This window comes from Sesamum indicum, linkage group LG3, assembly GCF_000512975.1.
Source record: "Sesamum indicum cultivar Zhongzhi No. 13 linkage group LG3, S_indicum_v1.0, whole genome shotgun sequence".
In the NCBI taxonomy this organism is placed as follows: Eukaryota; Viridiplantae; Streptophyta; class Magnoliopsida; order Lamiales; family Pedaliaceae; genus Sesamum; species Sesamum indicum.
The window spans coordinates 8,494,349-8,509,383 of record NC_026147.1 but is presented as its reverse complement, the minus strand read 5'-3'; the positions used below and the strand labels follow the sequence as shown (position 1 = coordinate 8,509,383).

The 15,035-nt window shown below is 37.3% G+C and overlaps 2 protein-coding genes and 3 long non-coding RNA genes across 6 annotated transcripts; all 5 read left to right on the top strand.

Annotated features, from left to right (window-relative positions):
* Positions 2,969-3,692, top strand: LOC110011751. Its single transcript, XR_002286832.1, has 2 exons — positions 2,969-3,355; positions 3,442-3,692. It is a non-coding gene; the product is annotated as an uncharacterized LOC110011751 (long non-coding RNA).
* LOC105157836 (putative late blight resistance protein homolog R1A-3) lies at positions 4,698-5,331 on the top strand. The gene is made up of 2 exons (XM_011074333.1): positions 4,698-4,763; positions 4,909-5,331. Exons 1-2 carry the CDS (start codon positions 4,698-4,700, stop codon positions 5,329-5,331), a joined length of 489 nt encoding a protein of 162 aa, XP_011072635.1.
* LOC110011749 lies at positions 7,724-8,221 on the top strand. The gene is made up of 2 exons (XR_002286831.1): positions 7,724-7,884; positions 7,977-8,221. It is a non-coding gene; the product is annotated as an uncharacterized LOC110011749 (long non-coding RNA).
* LOC110011691 lies at positions 9,036-10,707 on the top strand. 2 transcript variants are annotated; one of them, XR_002286722.1, is made up of 3 exons: positions 9,036-9,189; positions 9,290-10,296; positions 10,402-10,707. It is a non-coding gene; the product is annotated as an uncharacterized LOC110011691 (long non-coding RNA). The 2 variants fall into 2 exon arrangements; XR_002286723.1 differs by having other exon boundaries at positions 9,041-9,189; positions 9,287-10,296.
* On the top strand, positions 13,236-14,934 carry LOC105157704 (GDSL esterase/lipase APG). Its single transcript, XM_011074151.2, has 5 exons — positions 13,236-13,556; positions 13,660-13,790; positions 13,864-14,097; positions 14,190-14,445; positions 14,538-14,934. Exons 1-5 carry the CDS (start codon positions 13,322-13,324, stop codon positions 14,732-14,734), a joined length of 1,053 nt encoding a protein of 350 aa, XP_011072453.1. The 5' UTR covers positions 13,236-13,321; the 3' UTR covers positions 14,735-14,934.

The window sequence follows — 15,035 nt, the reverse complement described above, 5'->3', positions numbered from 1 at the left end:
TCTGTGCCTTTGTTTGGAAACATCCCTGAAAAATTATGGTCTAACACTGATGTTGATTTATCTTCTCTTCGCATTTTTGGATGTTCTGCTTTTTGTCTTGTGAATGGTGATAAATTAGATCCTAGGTCCCAAAAATGTGTATTTATTGGTTATCCAATAGGTGTTAAAGGTTACAGATTGTGGTTAAGAAACCAACCAGGTTTTAAAGTAGTTGTAAGTAGAGATGTAATCTTCAATGAGTCTGAAATGCCTTGCTTGAACACTGCTTCTAAAACCACTGAGAATTATAACATTGAAAATACCTTTAATAAGGTGGAACCTAACACCCTAGATAACCAACAAGGGGAAGATTTAGGAGATAGAGAAGAAAATCAAGAAGATCATAATGAAATAGAAAATGAAGTCAACTCTGAAAACTCTTACCAACTAGTAAGAGATAGGGTACCTAGGCAACGTAGAATTCCTACTAGACTAAGAGACTACCACTTAGCTCTAAATGCTGAGAATATTGAACCAAATTCTTATGAGGAAGCTTTAGAAAACCCACATTCAAAAGAATGGTTGTCTGCTATGCATGATGAAATTAAAGCTTTAAAAGAAAATAAAACATGGGTCTTAGTTCCTAAACCTGAAAATGTCTCTGTGATTGACTGCAAATGGGTTTTCAAAGTAAAAGAAGAAGATAACAAGAAAAGGTTTAAAGCTCGATTAGTAGCTAAAGGTTTTACACAAAAAGAAGGAATAGATTATACTGAAATCTTCTCACCCGTAGTTAAGTTTACTACTGTAAGAATTCTGCTTGCTTTGGTTGCTCAATTTAATTGGGAACTTAAACAAATGGATGTAAAAACTGCCTTTTTGCATGGAAACCTTGATGAAAAGATTTATATGTCTCAACCTTATGGCTTTGTTGACAAGAAAAATCCTGATCTTGTATGTTTGCTTAAAAAATCTCTATATGGACTTAAGCAGTCTCCTAGGCAATGGAACAAAAAGTTTGATCAATTTATGCATTCCTTAGAATTTAAAAACAGTGCATATGATCCTTGCCTGTACTTTAAGTATGTCAATAATGTGCCTATTTTTCTTGTCCTATATGTAGATGACATGTTAATTGCCAGCTCTTGTCTAAGCATGATTAAAGAGTTACAGAAAAATTTGTGTAAAACTTTTGAAATGAAGGATTTAGGAGATGCTAAAAAGATACTTGGAATGAACATTGAAAGAAATAGGTCCAATTCATCTATTTTCTTAAATCAAACACCTTATATTCAAAGTATTCTTGAAAAGTTTTCTATGTCAACTTCTAAACCTTCTTCTGTGCCTCTTGCTGCTCACTTCCAGTTAAGTAAGGATCAGTGTCCAAAAACTGATTCTGAAAAAGAAAAGATGAATAAAGTGCCCTATTCTAATGCTATTGGTTCTGTCATGTATTTAATGGTTAGTACCCGACCTGATATTGCTTATTCTGTTAGCTGCTTGAGTAGGTATATGTCAAACCCTGGCTCTCCCCATTGGGAAGCCTTGAAACATCTTTTAAGATATCTTAATGGTACTAAGAAACTTGGTATAAACTTTTCAAAAAGTCCTAATGGAGCTAAACTTGTTGGGTATGTAGATTCTAACTATGCAAATGATAGAGATAGCAGAAAATCTACTACTTCATACATTTTTACTTTATGTGATGCATGTATAAGCTGGAAGTCTCAGCTACAAAACATTGTGGCCCTTTCAACCACTGAGGCTGAATATATTGCCACTACTGAGGCAATAAAGGAAGCCATTTGGTTAAAAGGATTACTTTCAGAAATTGGTTTTCTAAAAGAAAAACTCACTGTTTTCTCTGATAGTCAGTCAAGCATCCAACTTTGCAAAAATCCAGTTTTTCATTATAGGACTAAGCATATAGACGTAAGGTACCACTTCATTCGAGATGTGATAAATAAAGGTTTGATAAATCTTGAAAAAATAAAGTCTGCTGATAATCCTGCTGATATGGGCACTAAAAGCTTATCTTTGGAAAAGTTTAAAAGCTGTCTTGATATACTTAATATCTGAACTGTTATTCTGTAACCAGTTTCTTTCTTGCAGGGACCATCCTTTAGGCGATGATGAAAGCCTGAAACCCACCACCTTGGTTTGGACCAAGGTGGAAATTGTTGGGAAAATTTGGCCCAAACCAAAGGTGATGGGCCCTCACTTCGGACGGCCAAATCACACATGGCCCTGTGGGCCACTTACTCTCTTGACCCGACCCACAAAAGGTTCGACCCATTGACCCTACATATTTATACCTAATCTCGGTCAAACCCTAACTCATTTCTGCCCTTCTCTTCTCCCTCCCGAACCCTGGTCTCTCTCGTCTCTTCGGGTTCTTCCCATAACCCCTGGAGTCCTGTGTACCCTTCCCAATCCAATAATGGCCGTTTCCCGGCCATTAATGGACAGCCCGTTTATATGGCTGGTCTGTTTTGGTTCGTGGGGATAAGCCGAAAACCGAACTCTCTCTTCTCCTGTCTCTCTGATACTCTGATATTGCCTTTGTGGCATAAGCCTCCGTGGTTATCTTAAAGCCTTTGTGGCATTCTCCTTTGTGGTTGAAATAGAACCTTTGTGGTTCGGTTTGCCTGAGTGGCTTGTGTGATTTGAGCAACCAGTGAGGTGCTCAACCTTTGGCCTTGTGTAGGCCTTGGGTTTTACGGCTCCTGAGCCTTACAGTTGTCTTTGACCCCGTTTATTGTTATCTTATTGTTTCTGGTTTATTTCTGGTTTCTGTTGTGCTATTCCTTAGATTACTTGTAATTCGTTATAGGAAAGCCTGTAATATTAAGTTATTGTTAATTTCTGTAACTGTGTAACGTGTTGTAATTGTGCCGGAGATCGATCCACTCCTTACATCGGACTTATAAGCTGCACAAGTACCTCATTTCTATTCGATATGTGATGGTAGTAGCAAATCTTGCATCAAATACCAATACGAGCGAGACAAGCAAACACCGTTTTCATAATCAATAAACAATGAAATTTAAGATGATCATACTCAACAACATATCTTCAAGAAATAGAAAATTAATCCCTCAGTCAAACCTGCAGAATTCAGACTTCTTTGTCCTAATCTTTACGAAAGCGGAAGGACTTAATTTTTTTCTTACAAAAAGACTTAAAACCACCTATATATATGCAGGGGTTCTTCAGAGTATCTCCAACAACTAATACAGGTTGTCTGATACTACTTACTACTCTGTTAGAATGGCAACAAACACTGTGAATAGTCTCATGGTCACATTCATGATCATCATGTTCGTCTTGTCTCTTGCATCCATGCCATCCTATGCTGCTCGATTCACTTTCCTAGGTATATACTAATCCCACTAAAGCTACACGTTTTCGCCTATGTGCTAATGCTTCATTATACTGTTCTTATTTTCTGGTTTGTTGCAGAATCTGATTTTAAGGGGGGGATGTGCGGTCCGTGTGCTTGTTGCAAACCTAATAACCCCCCTTGCTGCATCTGTGCCTGCCCGTATCTGCCCTGAAATGAAGCGCTCGTTTCGTTTTCAAAGCAAAGTGGATCAAATAACTGATGGAGCTTTTGTGTATTTAGCAGTGTTTGATGAATGAATAGTATACAATGTACGGTACAATAAATGTTTAAGACATTTCTGGTTATGGACAGATGAATATTGTATGTATGTTCTCCATTGCCTCTTTACATTTCAACACGTGCCACGAGCGTACGTTTTACTAGTATGTAAAAGACAGTGTAACATGAATCAGTTACAGTTCAGACCACTCAAACTGTCTATGCAATGTAGAAAGAAGATAGAAACAGCAGAATTGCTTGTTTCTTAGAAAATCAATATATAGAATTTTTAGTAGCCACCGTGTTGAATTATGTTTTGCTCGAAAAATATCGAATCAACGCAGTATTTTCTTGTGGAATGCGAAAAGCCAACCTGTTGTCTTAATTATTAGACTTCATTAGTCAATTTTCCCAATAGTGCAGGAGGTTATACTAAGTCATATAATTACGTTGCCTGTATACCTTATCTAGTAAGCATTTTTAAGTCAGCATCACTGGTTTTTAGGTATTGAAAAACCCTTTATGTATATAATGCAACAGTGTGTCTGTGAGTCGAAAAGATCAGATATGGCTTATGCGGCTCTTGTTTCAGTTGAACACTGGAACAGATAACTCAAAACAGATCACTGCTGCATCCTTTTTCCTGACAAAACACAACTTGAATTAGTCCATGAGAGCTTCTGTTTCTTGCTAGCTTTTCTTTAGGGTGATCCAACAGAATATGAAGAATTGGTTGGTCATCTGGAGGGAAAGATAAGAGAAGCGGCTTATCGAGCACAGACATCGTAGAGTTCCATGTCTTGAACCTCATTTGCCCTGAAAAAGAATGTAATGATCAGCCGCCTAGAGTTAAGCATGTTTCTTGGCGACTGCTTTTCGCTGTCCAAAAGGTCATGTCCTTACGGCCTCAACGCAAAAAGAGGCTGATGATGATGTTGATGTTTTTGTAAAGGTCTCCAAAGACTTGGGGGAGTTGGTGGAAGAAGTTGATTCCATTGTGGAAGGGGTGATGAAGATCAAGAAAAGAGATCATCAGAAGACTGAGGATCTGCTGTTCAGCAATTATCCAGCCTATATTGGTTGACCAAGACGAGGGCCTGGTTGGGAAACAGCCATGGCGGGATTTTATGAGGACATGGTGGCAATTTATCAGCTATGTGGAGGATCGTCTAATCTCCAGGTGATTCCAATTGTAGGGATGGGGGGAATTTGGTAAGACTACTTTAGCAAATAATATTTTTATGATCAGCTTATCGTGCATCACTTTCACGATCGTGCTTGGACAACGATAACACAAGAATATGATATAAAAGAAATTCTTCTAGGCCAGTTCTTTGACTACAGTTATCAATGAATTAAGTCGAGAAACAGAGGGAGTACTAGTGGAGCATTTGTATAAGAGCTTGAAGGGAAGAAAGTATCTCATTGTATTGGATGATGTGTGGAAGACACAAGCTTGGGATGATGTAAAGTTGCTATTTCCAGATGACCATAATGGAAGTCGGATCATCTTGACAACTAGGCTAGTTGACGTGGCTGTTTATGCCAACCCTTCTGCCCTTTTTCATCAGATGCAGTTCCTTAATAAGGATGCGAGCTGGAACCTTCTTCGACAGGAGGTGTTTGCCGAAGAATGCTGCTCTTCTGAATTGGAGGAAGTTGGAGTGTTCATCGCAAGAAGCTGTCGAGGACTTCCCCTTTCAATTCTAGTGTTTGCTGGGCTTCTTTCCATGGCACATAGGACATGATATCATTGGGAGAATATGGCAAGAGATGTAACTTCAGCTGTGACAGTGAATATCTTTGAGTTATAACCATTTGCCTCATCATCTAAAAGCATGTTTTCTCTATATGGGAGCTGGTTTCCCAGAAGATTATCAAATCCCTGTTTTTAAACTCATAAGTATGTGGATTGCTGAGGGATTTCTGAAGCCAGTGGGATCTAAAAGTTTAGAACAAGTGGCAGAAGAGTGTTTGGAGGATCTTGTGAAGAGAAGCCGGGTTCTGGTCGCTAAAAAGAGGTCCAATGGAAAATTCAGATTCTGCAGCATCCATGATCTCTTGAGAGACCTATGCATACGTAAAGTTCGATAGAAAACTTCCTTCACCACATTGGCAGCATCCAAGAAAGCATAGAGAACAAGCGCCGCCTTGCCTTTTCAGAACATGTAGAACGGGATCATTTTCAGAATGCAAATACAACTAAGTCGACTGTCCATTCTATTTTGTGTTTTTCTTACAATGACAGGGTGACAGGTTGCAGCCTGCTGAGAGTATTGGATGTACTCAAAGTATTCTTCGTGGCGTTCCCAGTTGAGATACTAAAGTTATTTCACCTAAGATACCATGCTTTCAACAGTGGTTTCATTGGCCACTGCACGCTTCCTCCATCTATGCCTAGACTTCAGAATCTTGAGACTTTAATAGTTGGTTCATCGGTCACATTCAGAACGACGGATCCCATGTTAGCTGCAACTTACCTATTTGGAAGATGCCACAACTAAGGCATCTCATCTTTCTCAAAGTAACCTTGTCGCCCCTTCCTTCCCTTGCTGGATTTGATGCTGTCCTAGAGAACCTGCAAACACTGTCCAGAGTCAGAAACTTCAGGTTTACAAGAGAGGCTGTCGCAATGATTCCAAACCTAAAGTCTGAAAGTTGTTTATACGAGTGAATCCTGCCAATATGAGCTCAACAATCTTGGTGCATCTCAAATTTCAAGGGGATACTCAACCTGTGACCTTTGGCGTTCCACACAATCTTAACAAGCTAACTCTGAGTGGTACCGGACTTTCTTGGAACGACATGCCGAATCTTGAAGTGCTCAAACTACTAAGTTGGAGTGTGAGAGGCACAGAGTAGGAACCTGTGGAAGGTGAGTTCCTCTGGCTGAAATTCTTGCAGATGGAATGGTTAGATCTCAAGCACTGGAGAGCAGAAAGCAGCCACTTCCAGAGGCTTGAGCACCTTATTATAAGGCATTGTTGGGCATTGGAGAATATCCCTTCTGAGATTGGAGATATATCAACTCTTCTAGTCATTGAGGTGGGTTACTGCAACTCAGCTACAGATTCAGCTGAACAAGTACTACAACAACAGCGGGACATTGGAAATAATGTACTTCAAGTTTATATTAGTTCTTTTTCGGAATAGAACGGTCAAGGTCGGCAAGCTGCATGATACTCTTTCGAGATAATTGTATTCTTGGTCCTTCAGGTTTTGTATGAAAACAATATACTTGATCAGTCCCCTCCTCCTGAATTATTTTAAGTTTCAGCTTCTATATATTTATACCGAGCAAACACAGATTTCAGAGATGTGAACTCAAGACAATAACAGAGAAAATCCTAGAAAAGGTTCAGGAGTTAATGTCAACATTAGGACAGGAAAGATCAGAAAATAATCTTCAATGATGAACCAGAAACTATAGCAGTTCTCTTATATTTTTGGTTTCTTAATTTTAGCCAAGATTGATGACATGTGAAAACAAATATGTAAGAACAACATCAGTCATTTAAAATCAGGTCAGCGGTTCTGGTATTGACAATCACATTATATAATTACAACCATACAGCTGATAGAACTTGGACAGCATCTAACAAAATCATTTGGAAAGAAAAAGAAAAATAAGAAAAGGGTCTGTTCCTCCTTGATTTGGTCAACAAGTTTACTACTATATCTTATGTGTTAGTCTCTTATCTTCACAATTTCAGTTGAGAATAGACAAATAAAAGAGGTTGTCACTATAATGGAAATAACCCCACATTAGTCGGAGGATTTGTCAGCTTTGTTTGAAGTCTTGCAATTTTATCCTGAAAAGGTATCTCACTAGACAACGAGACCGTACGCCTTATAGCTATGCCGTAGCAGCACAAGTTTCCCATCCCCCATCTGATATGAAATTGTAGTAACACATCTAGCGTCATTCATAAAATACGAAGAAATTCCTGATGAGCTAACGCCCTTATCAAGATCAATAAATAATGAGCTTTGAAATGATCATATTCAACAGCATATCTTCAAGAAATAGAAAATTAATCCCTCAGTCAAACTAGCACAAATTCAATCTTCTTTGTCCTAATCCTTATGAAACAAGAAGCACTTAAAAATTTTTCTCACAAGATGACTTTAAGCCACCTATATATATGTTTTGATCAAACATCTTCCTCCCAACAAGGTTGTCATCTGCTAAACAATGGCAGAAAACAATATGAAGAGTCTCATGGTGACATTCATGATCATCATGCTTGTACTTTCCCCAGCAGTAACGCCATCCAACGCAGCTCGATTGACTTACCAAGGTACTCAGCTACCTCATCAAAAAAGTATTTTTTGCCTATATATAGTTCTCATGTTGCAGTATTTTAATATTCTTTCTCCTAATCTGTTGCAGAATTCGGTGCTAAGTTAGAGAAATGCGGTCCTTGCTATTGTTGCCGGCCAGACACACCCCCCTGCTGCCTTTGCGCCTGCCCCGTTCCTCCATGAAATGCAACAGAACTAGTTCCAGTTTGGGCAGATTGTTGTTTACTAATAAGCTCAAGATATATGTAATGAAATCAAACTGGAGCTTTGATTTGTTATCTCATGTATTAATTTCAGCATTCGACAATAGATCAATAAAGCTTTGGTTCGTCATGCCTGGGATGTTTGGTCGTTTGAGTTTACAGTTCGGATCCTTTGTTCTAAACCAAACATATATTCCATGTTTAACGTCATGTGTACAAAATTCTTCCTGAAATATAAATGATGCAGAAAACCGTATATTATTCATAAACCACGAAGAGAAGCAATATGGCGAAATTCCAAAAGTACAATCTGAAGCAATCACAGCAAGTATCCTATTCAAAGAATCAAGAGAAAAATAAAGAGTGCACAAGTGCACATGGCAGGTCCCGATCGATGCTAACGCCACACCTCAGGAGCGTCTGGTGTGCCGTTTGTACCTATAACGTGTGTACATTAAATGCAATAGAATATGCAATAAGATTTAAATTAGAAAATCCAATCTGCGGACAGTCTTAGTATATCACTTGGCCATCTTTTTTTGAATAACGAGCAGTTTTGTTGATGCATATTTCAAATATTTACTTGCTTGAATACGGCTAGTAGAGTGTCGTACATTATTTGGAGTCGTACCAAAAATAAATAAATAAATTTTCCGTTGAAGATAGAATTGTGGATTAATAACCAGTAGACTATTTAATTTTTTAATTAAAGAGGAAGAAATCTAACATCATAATACAAGAGTTTCCAAGTATGAAACCAAAGATCATATCCAACTACAGATGGTTAAATATTAGAAATTAACACATAAGTCAAACATGTAGAACCTTCAAACTTGTCTGACTTCTGACCTCCTCATAAAACAACATCAAAAATAGAAAATTGTGTTGGTCAGATAGCCAGAAAAGCCACTTACCATTATCCTATATATACACTAACTAAAATCCCCTGAAAATGTCATAATCTGATAACTAACACTAATCAGGTTTTTAAGGAACCAATTATGGCAGCAAACACCATCATGGCAACTTTTCTCGTCCTCATGTTTGTGTTTTCCCCTGCATTAATGCCATGCGACGCAGATCGTTTTACCCTCCAAGGTAAATTAATTAATCCCATTAACTACTGTAATTAGTATATATATAAACATATTATAGATTTGCTTAAATTTTTCTGCTCTTTTTTTGTCATTATTAGCAGAAATATATGGTGTTAAGGCTGCAGAGAAATGTGGTCCTTGTGAATGCTGCCGGACTCTTACACCCCCTTGCTGCCTCTGCGGACCCTGCCTTCCTCCTCAGCCCTGAAACAGAACACGGCTCAGTACAAGCACAACATATGAATAATTCATGCACCTTAATTTGTGATTTCATGTACTTTACTACATAATTGTTCGAATATTTGTCTACGTGAAGCTTTATCCACATTTTATGCCTGTGTAATAACATTGGACTATATTATTACAAAAGGATTATGGTAATAATCCATGAAAAAGGATAAAATATTTGGTTGGAAGTCTGTCAGACAGCTGCAAGACCATCCCAGCTGGCTAGAGCCAACTGAGAACGATCCTCTACTGCTTCACCAACTCAGAACCTGAGTTGAGAAGCTGTTAATCACGCTCTGGTCAAGCAGCCATAGTTCATCCACCAGACTTGGTTTCCTGTCTCCTTAGAACTCAAGGATACAGAGGTACGAGCCTATAGAACAGATCCTGTTCAAGTAAGGTCGTACCCATCTACTCCAATGTTCTACTATAAAACTCGAGACCTTGTTTCGTATATTTTCGATGTGGGACATTAAGCCAGCCACTCTTTATTTGATTCTAATAGTTTTTCCAAAAAATAAAAATATTTATTTTTTATTTTAAGATAATAACAAATTTTCAAGGAAAATTTAATGCAAGCATAGAAATTCAACATTCAAAAATCAACTGCATCTCATTCTTGACTTCACCCTTCTGAATCCATGTGCAGGATAGTCAAAACACAACTTTCTTCCACAAACAACACATATAAATAATATATGCACCCTCATTCATACATCCATCACTGCAATACCAATTCTAATTTTTACACTACTATTAATTTGTTTCAATATGGCAAGCAACAACTTGAGGTCCATCGTGGCCACGCTCATCGTTTTCGCCTTCGTTTTACCTCCGATTTTGCCAACAGGTGATGCCTCTCGACTCACCGTTGTCCAAGGTAGTTTACCTCAAACTTTCGTTATTTTTAAGCAATTTTGCTCGTTGGGCTTAGTATATGATCCTGAATCTTCACGTGTATAAAATATTTTCTTCTATTCGATAGAGGTGATCGCAAAAAGACCAATATGCCCAGCTTGCGTGTGTTGCGAGCCTCCACCGCCAGGCTCCTGCTGCCGCTGCTGCGCCTCTCCTTCCCCCATCGCCTTCCAGCCCCAGAACGGCCAGCCATGATCGCTGCAACGCTTCCCCCACTCTGAATAAGGACTCTAAATAAGTGAATTGTTCCACAATTTCATGATTTCTTGATTGAATCATGTAATAATAATATTGACTTATGTCTGAACTCATATTTGCTTTCCTTAAAGTATGTCCAAATTGTTACATAATTTCATGATGGAATTACATATTACTTATTTCCAAATGCAAAAGTCATTAATGGTATTCTCAATAATAGACACAACAACAACAAACCCTTCTTCCAAATTAAATTCGTACCTACCCTAAATCCTAACCCACCCGTCCTTGGCCCCAACACCCGCACAACTCCCACGTTACATGTCCAAATTTTCAAAGGAAAACATGAATGAAACTTCCAACACAACAAACCAACTGTTCAAGATTTTGGAACTTTATTACTAGATTTTTGTATGTAGTCTCTATTTTATTGGAAAATAACAGAATTGATAGAGAGATATGACCCGACATGGCCTGAATTATAATTACTGAATTCAAACAATTCTTTCAATTTAGGATGCATGCACGGAAATAAGAAAGAAAAATAAAATGCAAGAACACTGGAATTTTTTATACATTTACGATCAGTGAGAAAACTTCTGCTTTTAAAAAAGTAATGTTTATAGTAGCAGAATCAAAAGCGAATGTTATTTGTAAAAAAAAATGAAAAACAGATAAAAGCTAAATTAAGTAGTATTTGGGGAAAAAAACTACTTCTAAAATAAGTTTAACTGATTAAAAATCATTTTATCCCAGTATGTTAAAAAGATACTATTATTGCTTAATATTTGCCCTTATTTTTATTAATAATAAATTATTTTTTCTCAAAAAATAACACATTTTAATTCAATTAGTATATTTCATATTTATTTTATAAATATTTATCATTTATATTGTTAAAATATTTAATACTAATAGAAAAATTGAACATTTAATTGAATAATGTTCCAACGAAGTAATATAATCATTCATTTATACACAATAAATAAATTTGCACGATTGACAAAAGAATATGTTTATATTAATTAATCACAATAATTTAATTTATATTCTTTTATAATATATGAATAATATTAGATAATGTAACAAATAAAATATTTTAAAATATTAAATATGTGAAAGCACATGTTTATTAGTGTTAAATTATTCAAATTATTTGAAAACTCTAACATTAACTTTATATGTGCAATTTAAAAATTAAAATAAAGATTATTGTAATGAGAGTAAAGTAGTTCAAGAAAAGTTGACTTTATTTACAAAAAAGTCAAAGCAGCTAAAAGCACCCCTAACATATATACTCATATCATTACAATAGATGACGAAATCATCAATTCTTGAATTAGTGTGCCTATAAAATATATGTAAATTACAACATCCCCTAAAATTTGACATAATTATGAATACTCCCTCATTGTTTGAAAAATTACAAACACTCCTTGATGTATGATGAAAATTATGTAACTTTGGACGGAGTTATGAAATTGTCAACCTTACCCTTACTTTATAATTTTTAATCCACAAGAGCATTTTGATCAGTTCACCATAAACAATAGATGGAAACCTAATGGATCGGGTTAATTATTAGACAATCGTTAAAATTAGGGGTTATTGATGATTTTTCAAACAATGAATGATATTAATAATTATGTCAAACCTTATGGGATGTCGTCATAATTTACCCTAAAATATAATAAAAAATAACCAATTATTACAGACTACAAGTGAGGTCAGACTACATAGTCCAATACCTTAACAGCTCAATATTCTGACTAATTTTGAACTCGATGTGTCTTAATGAGGCAAGACTCTAATCAAAGTCATCAAGACCCTAATCAATGCAGCTCTTCATGCAGTAATTAATACAATTACCTAAACTCAATTATAAATCTTTGGAGAAAAAGAAGTTGGACCTATTGACTTCATAGCACACAATTATACACTTAGACCAAACCCCTACCCTCATAACTCTAAGCCAAAGTACTCAAATCAATGCATGTAATAAAATTCAAATTTCAGCCCAACATTCGATTTCCTCAGCCTCTCCCTCCAAAAATTTGGACCAAATGCTAAATACAAGGTTGTTCTTTTTACTACATGCAACACTCTTTAGTCTAGGAATGTACTAGTTCATTTCTGGACCATAACGTGTGATGGAACGATGAGCTCGAAAAACGTTTATGGATCAATAAATTTCTCGACTAAAACAGTTGTTTGTATATCGAATGTCGATTTCATGCAGCTTAGATTTTTGTTGTTAAAGATAGCATGAGTGGGCGAAATTTGTGTCAACAAATTAACTCACATCACATGCTTGCATTACTGCTCCAGATCGCGTTCCCTACATATATCCCCCCAACTACTTTCTTGCGCGTATCTTAGTTGTGAGATGGTAATTGCACTTGCCCGTCGTGTACATCAAGGGCCAGCATGTGATGATGCATTACTCGTTTTGGTATGATTTTTTGATTAGTTAGATTCAGATGAGCATCGGAGTTTATATGCTGTTCAAACCCCTTTTAAGAATAACAAAATGACAACTAACGGATTTAGTGTATAAAGTATGTGTAAGCAAATAGGGGTACTTTATAGTTGTGTTATTTATTGAGGTGCTTTAATGCAGCAGAACTACCTTTTGAGTAAACCATTAATGTCGATCCCAACGCTCATCTTCCCTTATTCAACACAGGACGACTTTATCAGGATTCAGGAAATTCAGCAAACACACACACACATATATATATAAATTGTCATAGCTGAAGAAGGCCTTGAGATTCAGGTCTGAGTGAAAAATGGGAGTTGTTTTAGCATACACATTGGCTGTAGCCCTCTTCTGCAGTTTTGGTAACGCTCAGGTGACGTTAGTCCCCGCAATTATAACGTTCGGGGACTCAGTCGTGGACGTGGGGAACAACGACTACATTCACACCATATTCAAGGCAAATTATCCACCTTATGGCAGGGACTTCAAGAATCAAGAAGCCACCGGCAGGTTCTGCAATGGGAAATTAGCCACGGACATTACGGGTAAGTTAAAAATGTAGTAGTTTTAAGGATCAAGAGTTCGAGGTTTATGAATAAATTCATTACATTATAAGCTAAAGATTGACTTGGGTTGCTGATTCTGCAGCTGAGAATCTTGGATTTACGAGCTATCCGCCGGCTTATCTTAGCCCTCAGGCATCAGGGAAGAACCTTCTCCTAGGAAGCAACTTTGCTTCTGCTGGTGCTGGATATGATGAACACACATCCCTTCTAAGTGTAAAGACTTGATTTTGTGTCTTCGTATTTTGAAACAGATAAAAACTTTGCTAAGTTGTTTCCTGTTTTGCAGCATGTAATTCCACTGTCGCAGCAGTTAGAGTACTACAAGGAGTACCAAGGAAAGCTGGCAAAGGTAGCAGGGAGTAAGAAGGCAGCATCGATTATAAAGGACGCGTTGTACCTTGTTTCTGCTGGCAGCAGTGACTTTATCCAGAATTACTATGTCAATCCTTTCCTGAACAAAGCCTATACTCCTGATCAGTATTCCTCGTACCTTGTCAGCAGTTTCACAAGCTTTGTCAAGGTAAATTTGATTGCCATTATCATGTATTATAAGCCAATTGCTGCCGTCCATCAAGATTGGAAACTGAAAGGAGAAAGTTTTGGAATGTACAGAGTTTATACGGGCTGGGAGCAAGGAGGATTGGGGTGACTTCACTTCCACCGCTGGGTTGTCTCCCGGCTGCAAGAACGATATTCGGCTTCCATGAAAGTGGCTGTGTCTCAAGGATCAATACTGATGCTCAACAATTCAACAAGAAGATCAACTCGGCTGCAACACAGCTGCAGAAGCAGCTTCCAGACGTCAAGATTGTTGTTTTTGATGTCTTCAAGCCCCTCTATGACCTCGTTGCAAATCCTAAGAAAAATGGTAATGTCCACATGAATAGCATCTTAGGAAACACCAACCTCTTAAAACATGTACGAGTAATTACTATCTGTGTTGTTTCCTTTGTTTTGTAGGCTTTACAGAGGCAACAAGAGGTTGTTGCGGAACAGGAACTGTGGAGACAACATCGTTGTTGTGCAATCCCAAGTCGTATGGCACCTGCACCAATGCAAGTCAGTATGTGTTCTGGGACAGCGTGCATCCCTCTCAGGCAGCTAACCAAATTCTTGCTGATAGCTTGATAATTCAAGGGATCTCCCTCATTGGTTGATAACTGTATTTGCTATAATTTCTATCCGTGCAATAGTAAAAGGTCTCAAGAGTGTTACTACTTTCGACTTTCTTTACTTCTTTGTTCTTCATCTTGAATCTCTCTTTTACATTGTCCCTCGGGGAAAACCAGGTCATGTACCAGTAATTTGTAGTCCTAATAAGGGCAACCACGTATTGAAATAGTCAAAAGTTTATATACAGCTGCTCCAAAGTCTCTTATTGAACTAAGACTCTCTTATTTTTTGCAAGAGACCAATCAAGTCATACATTTCATTACTGAAGACACACTGAAACACCAG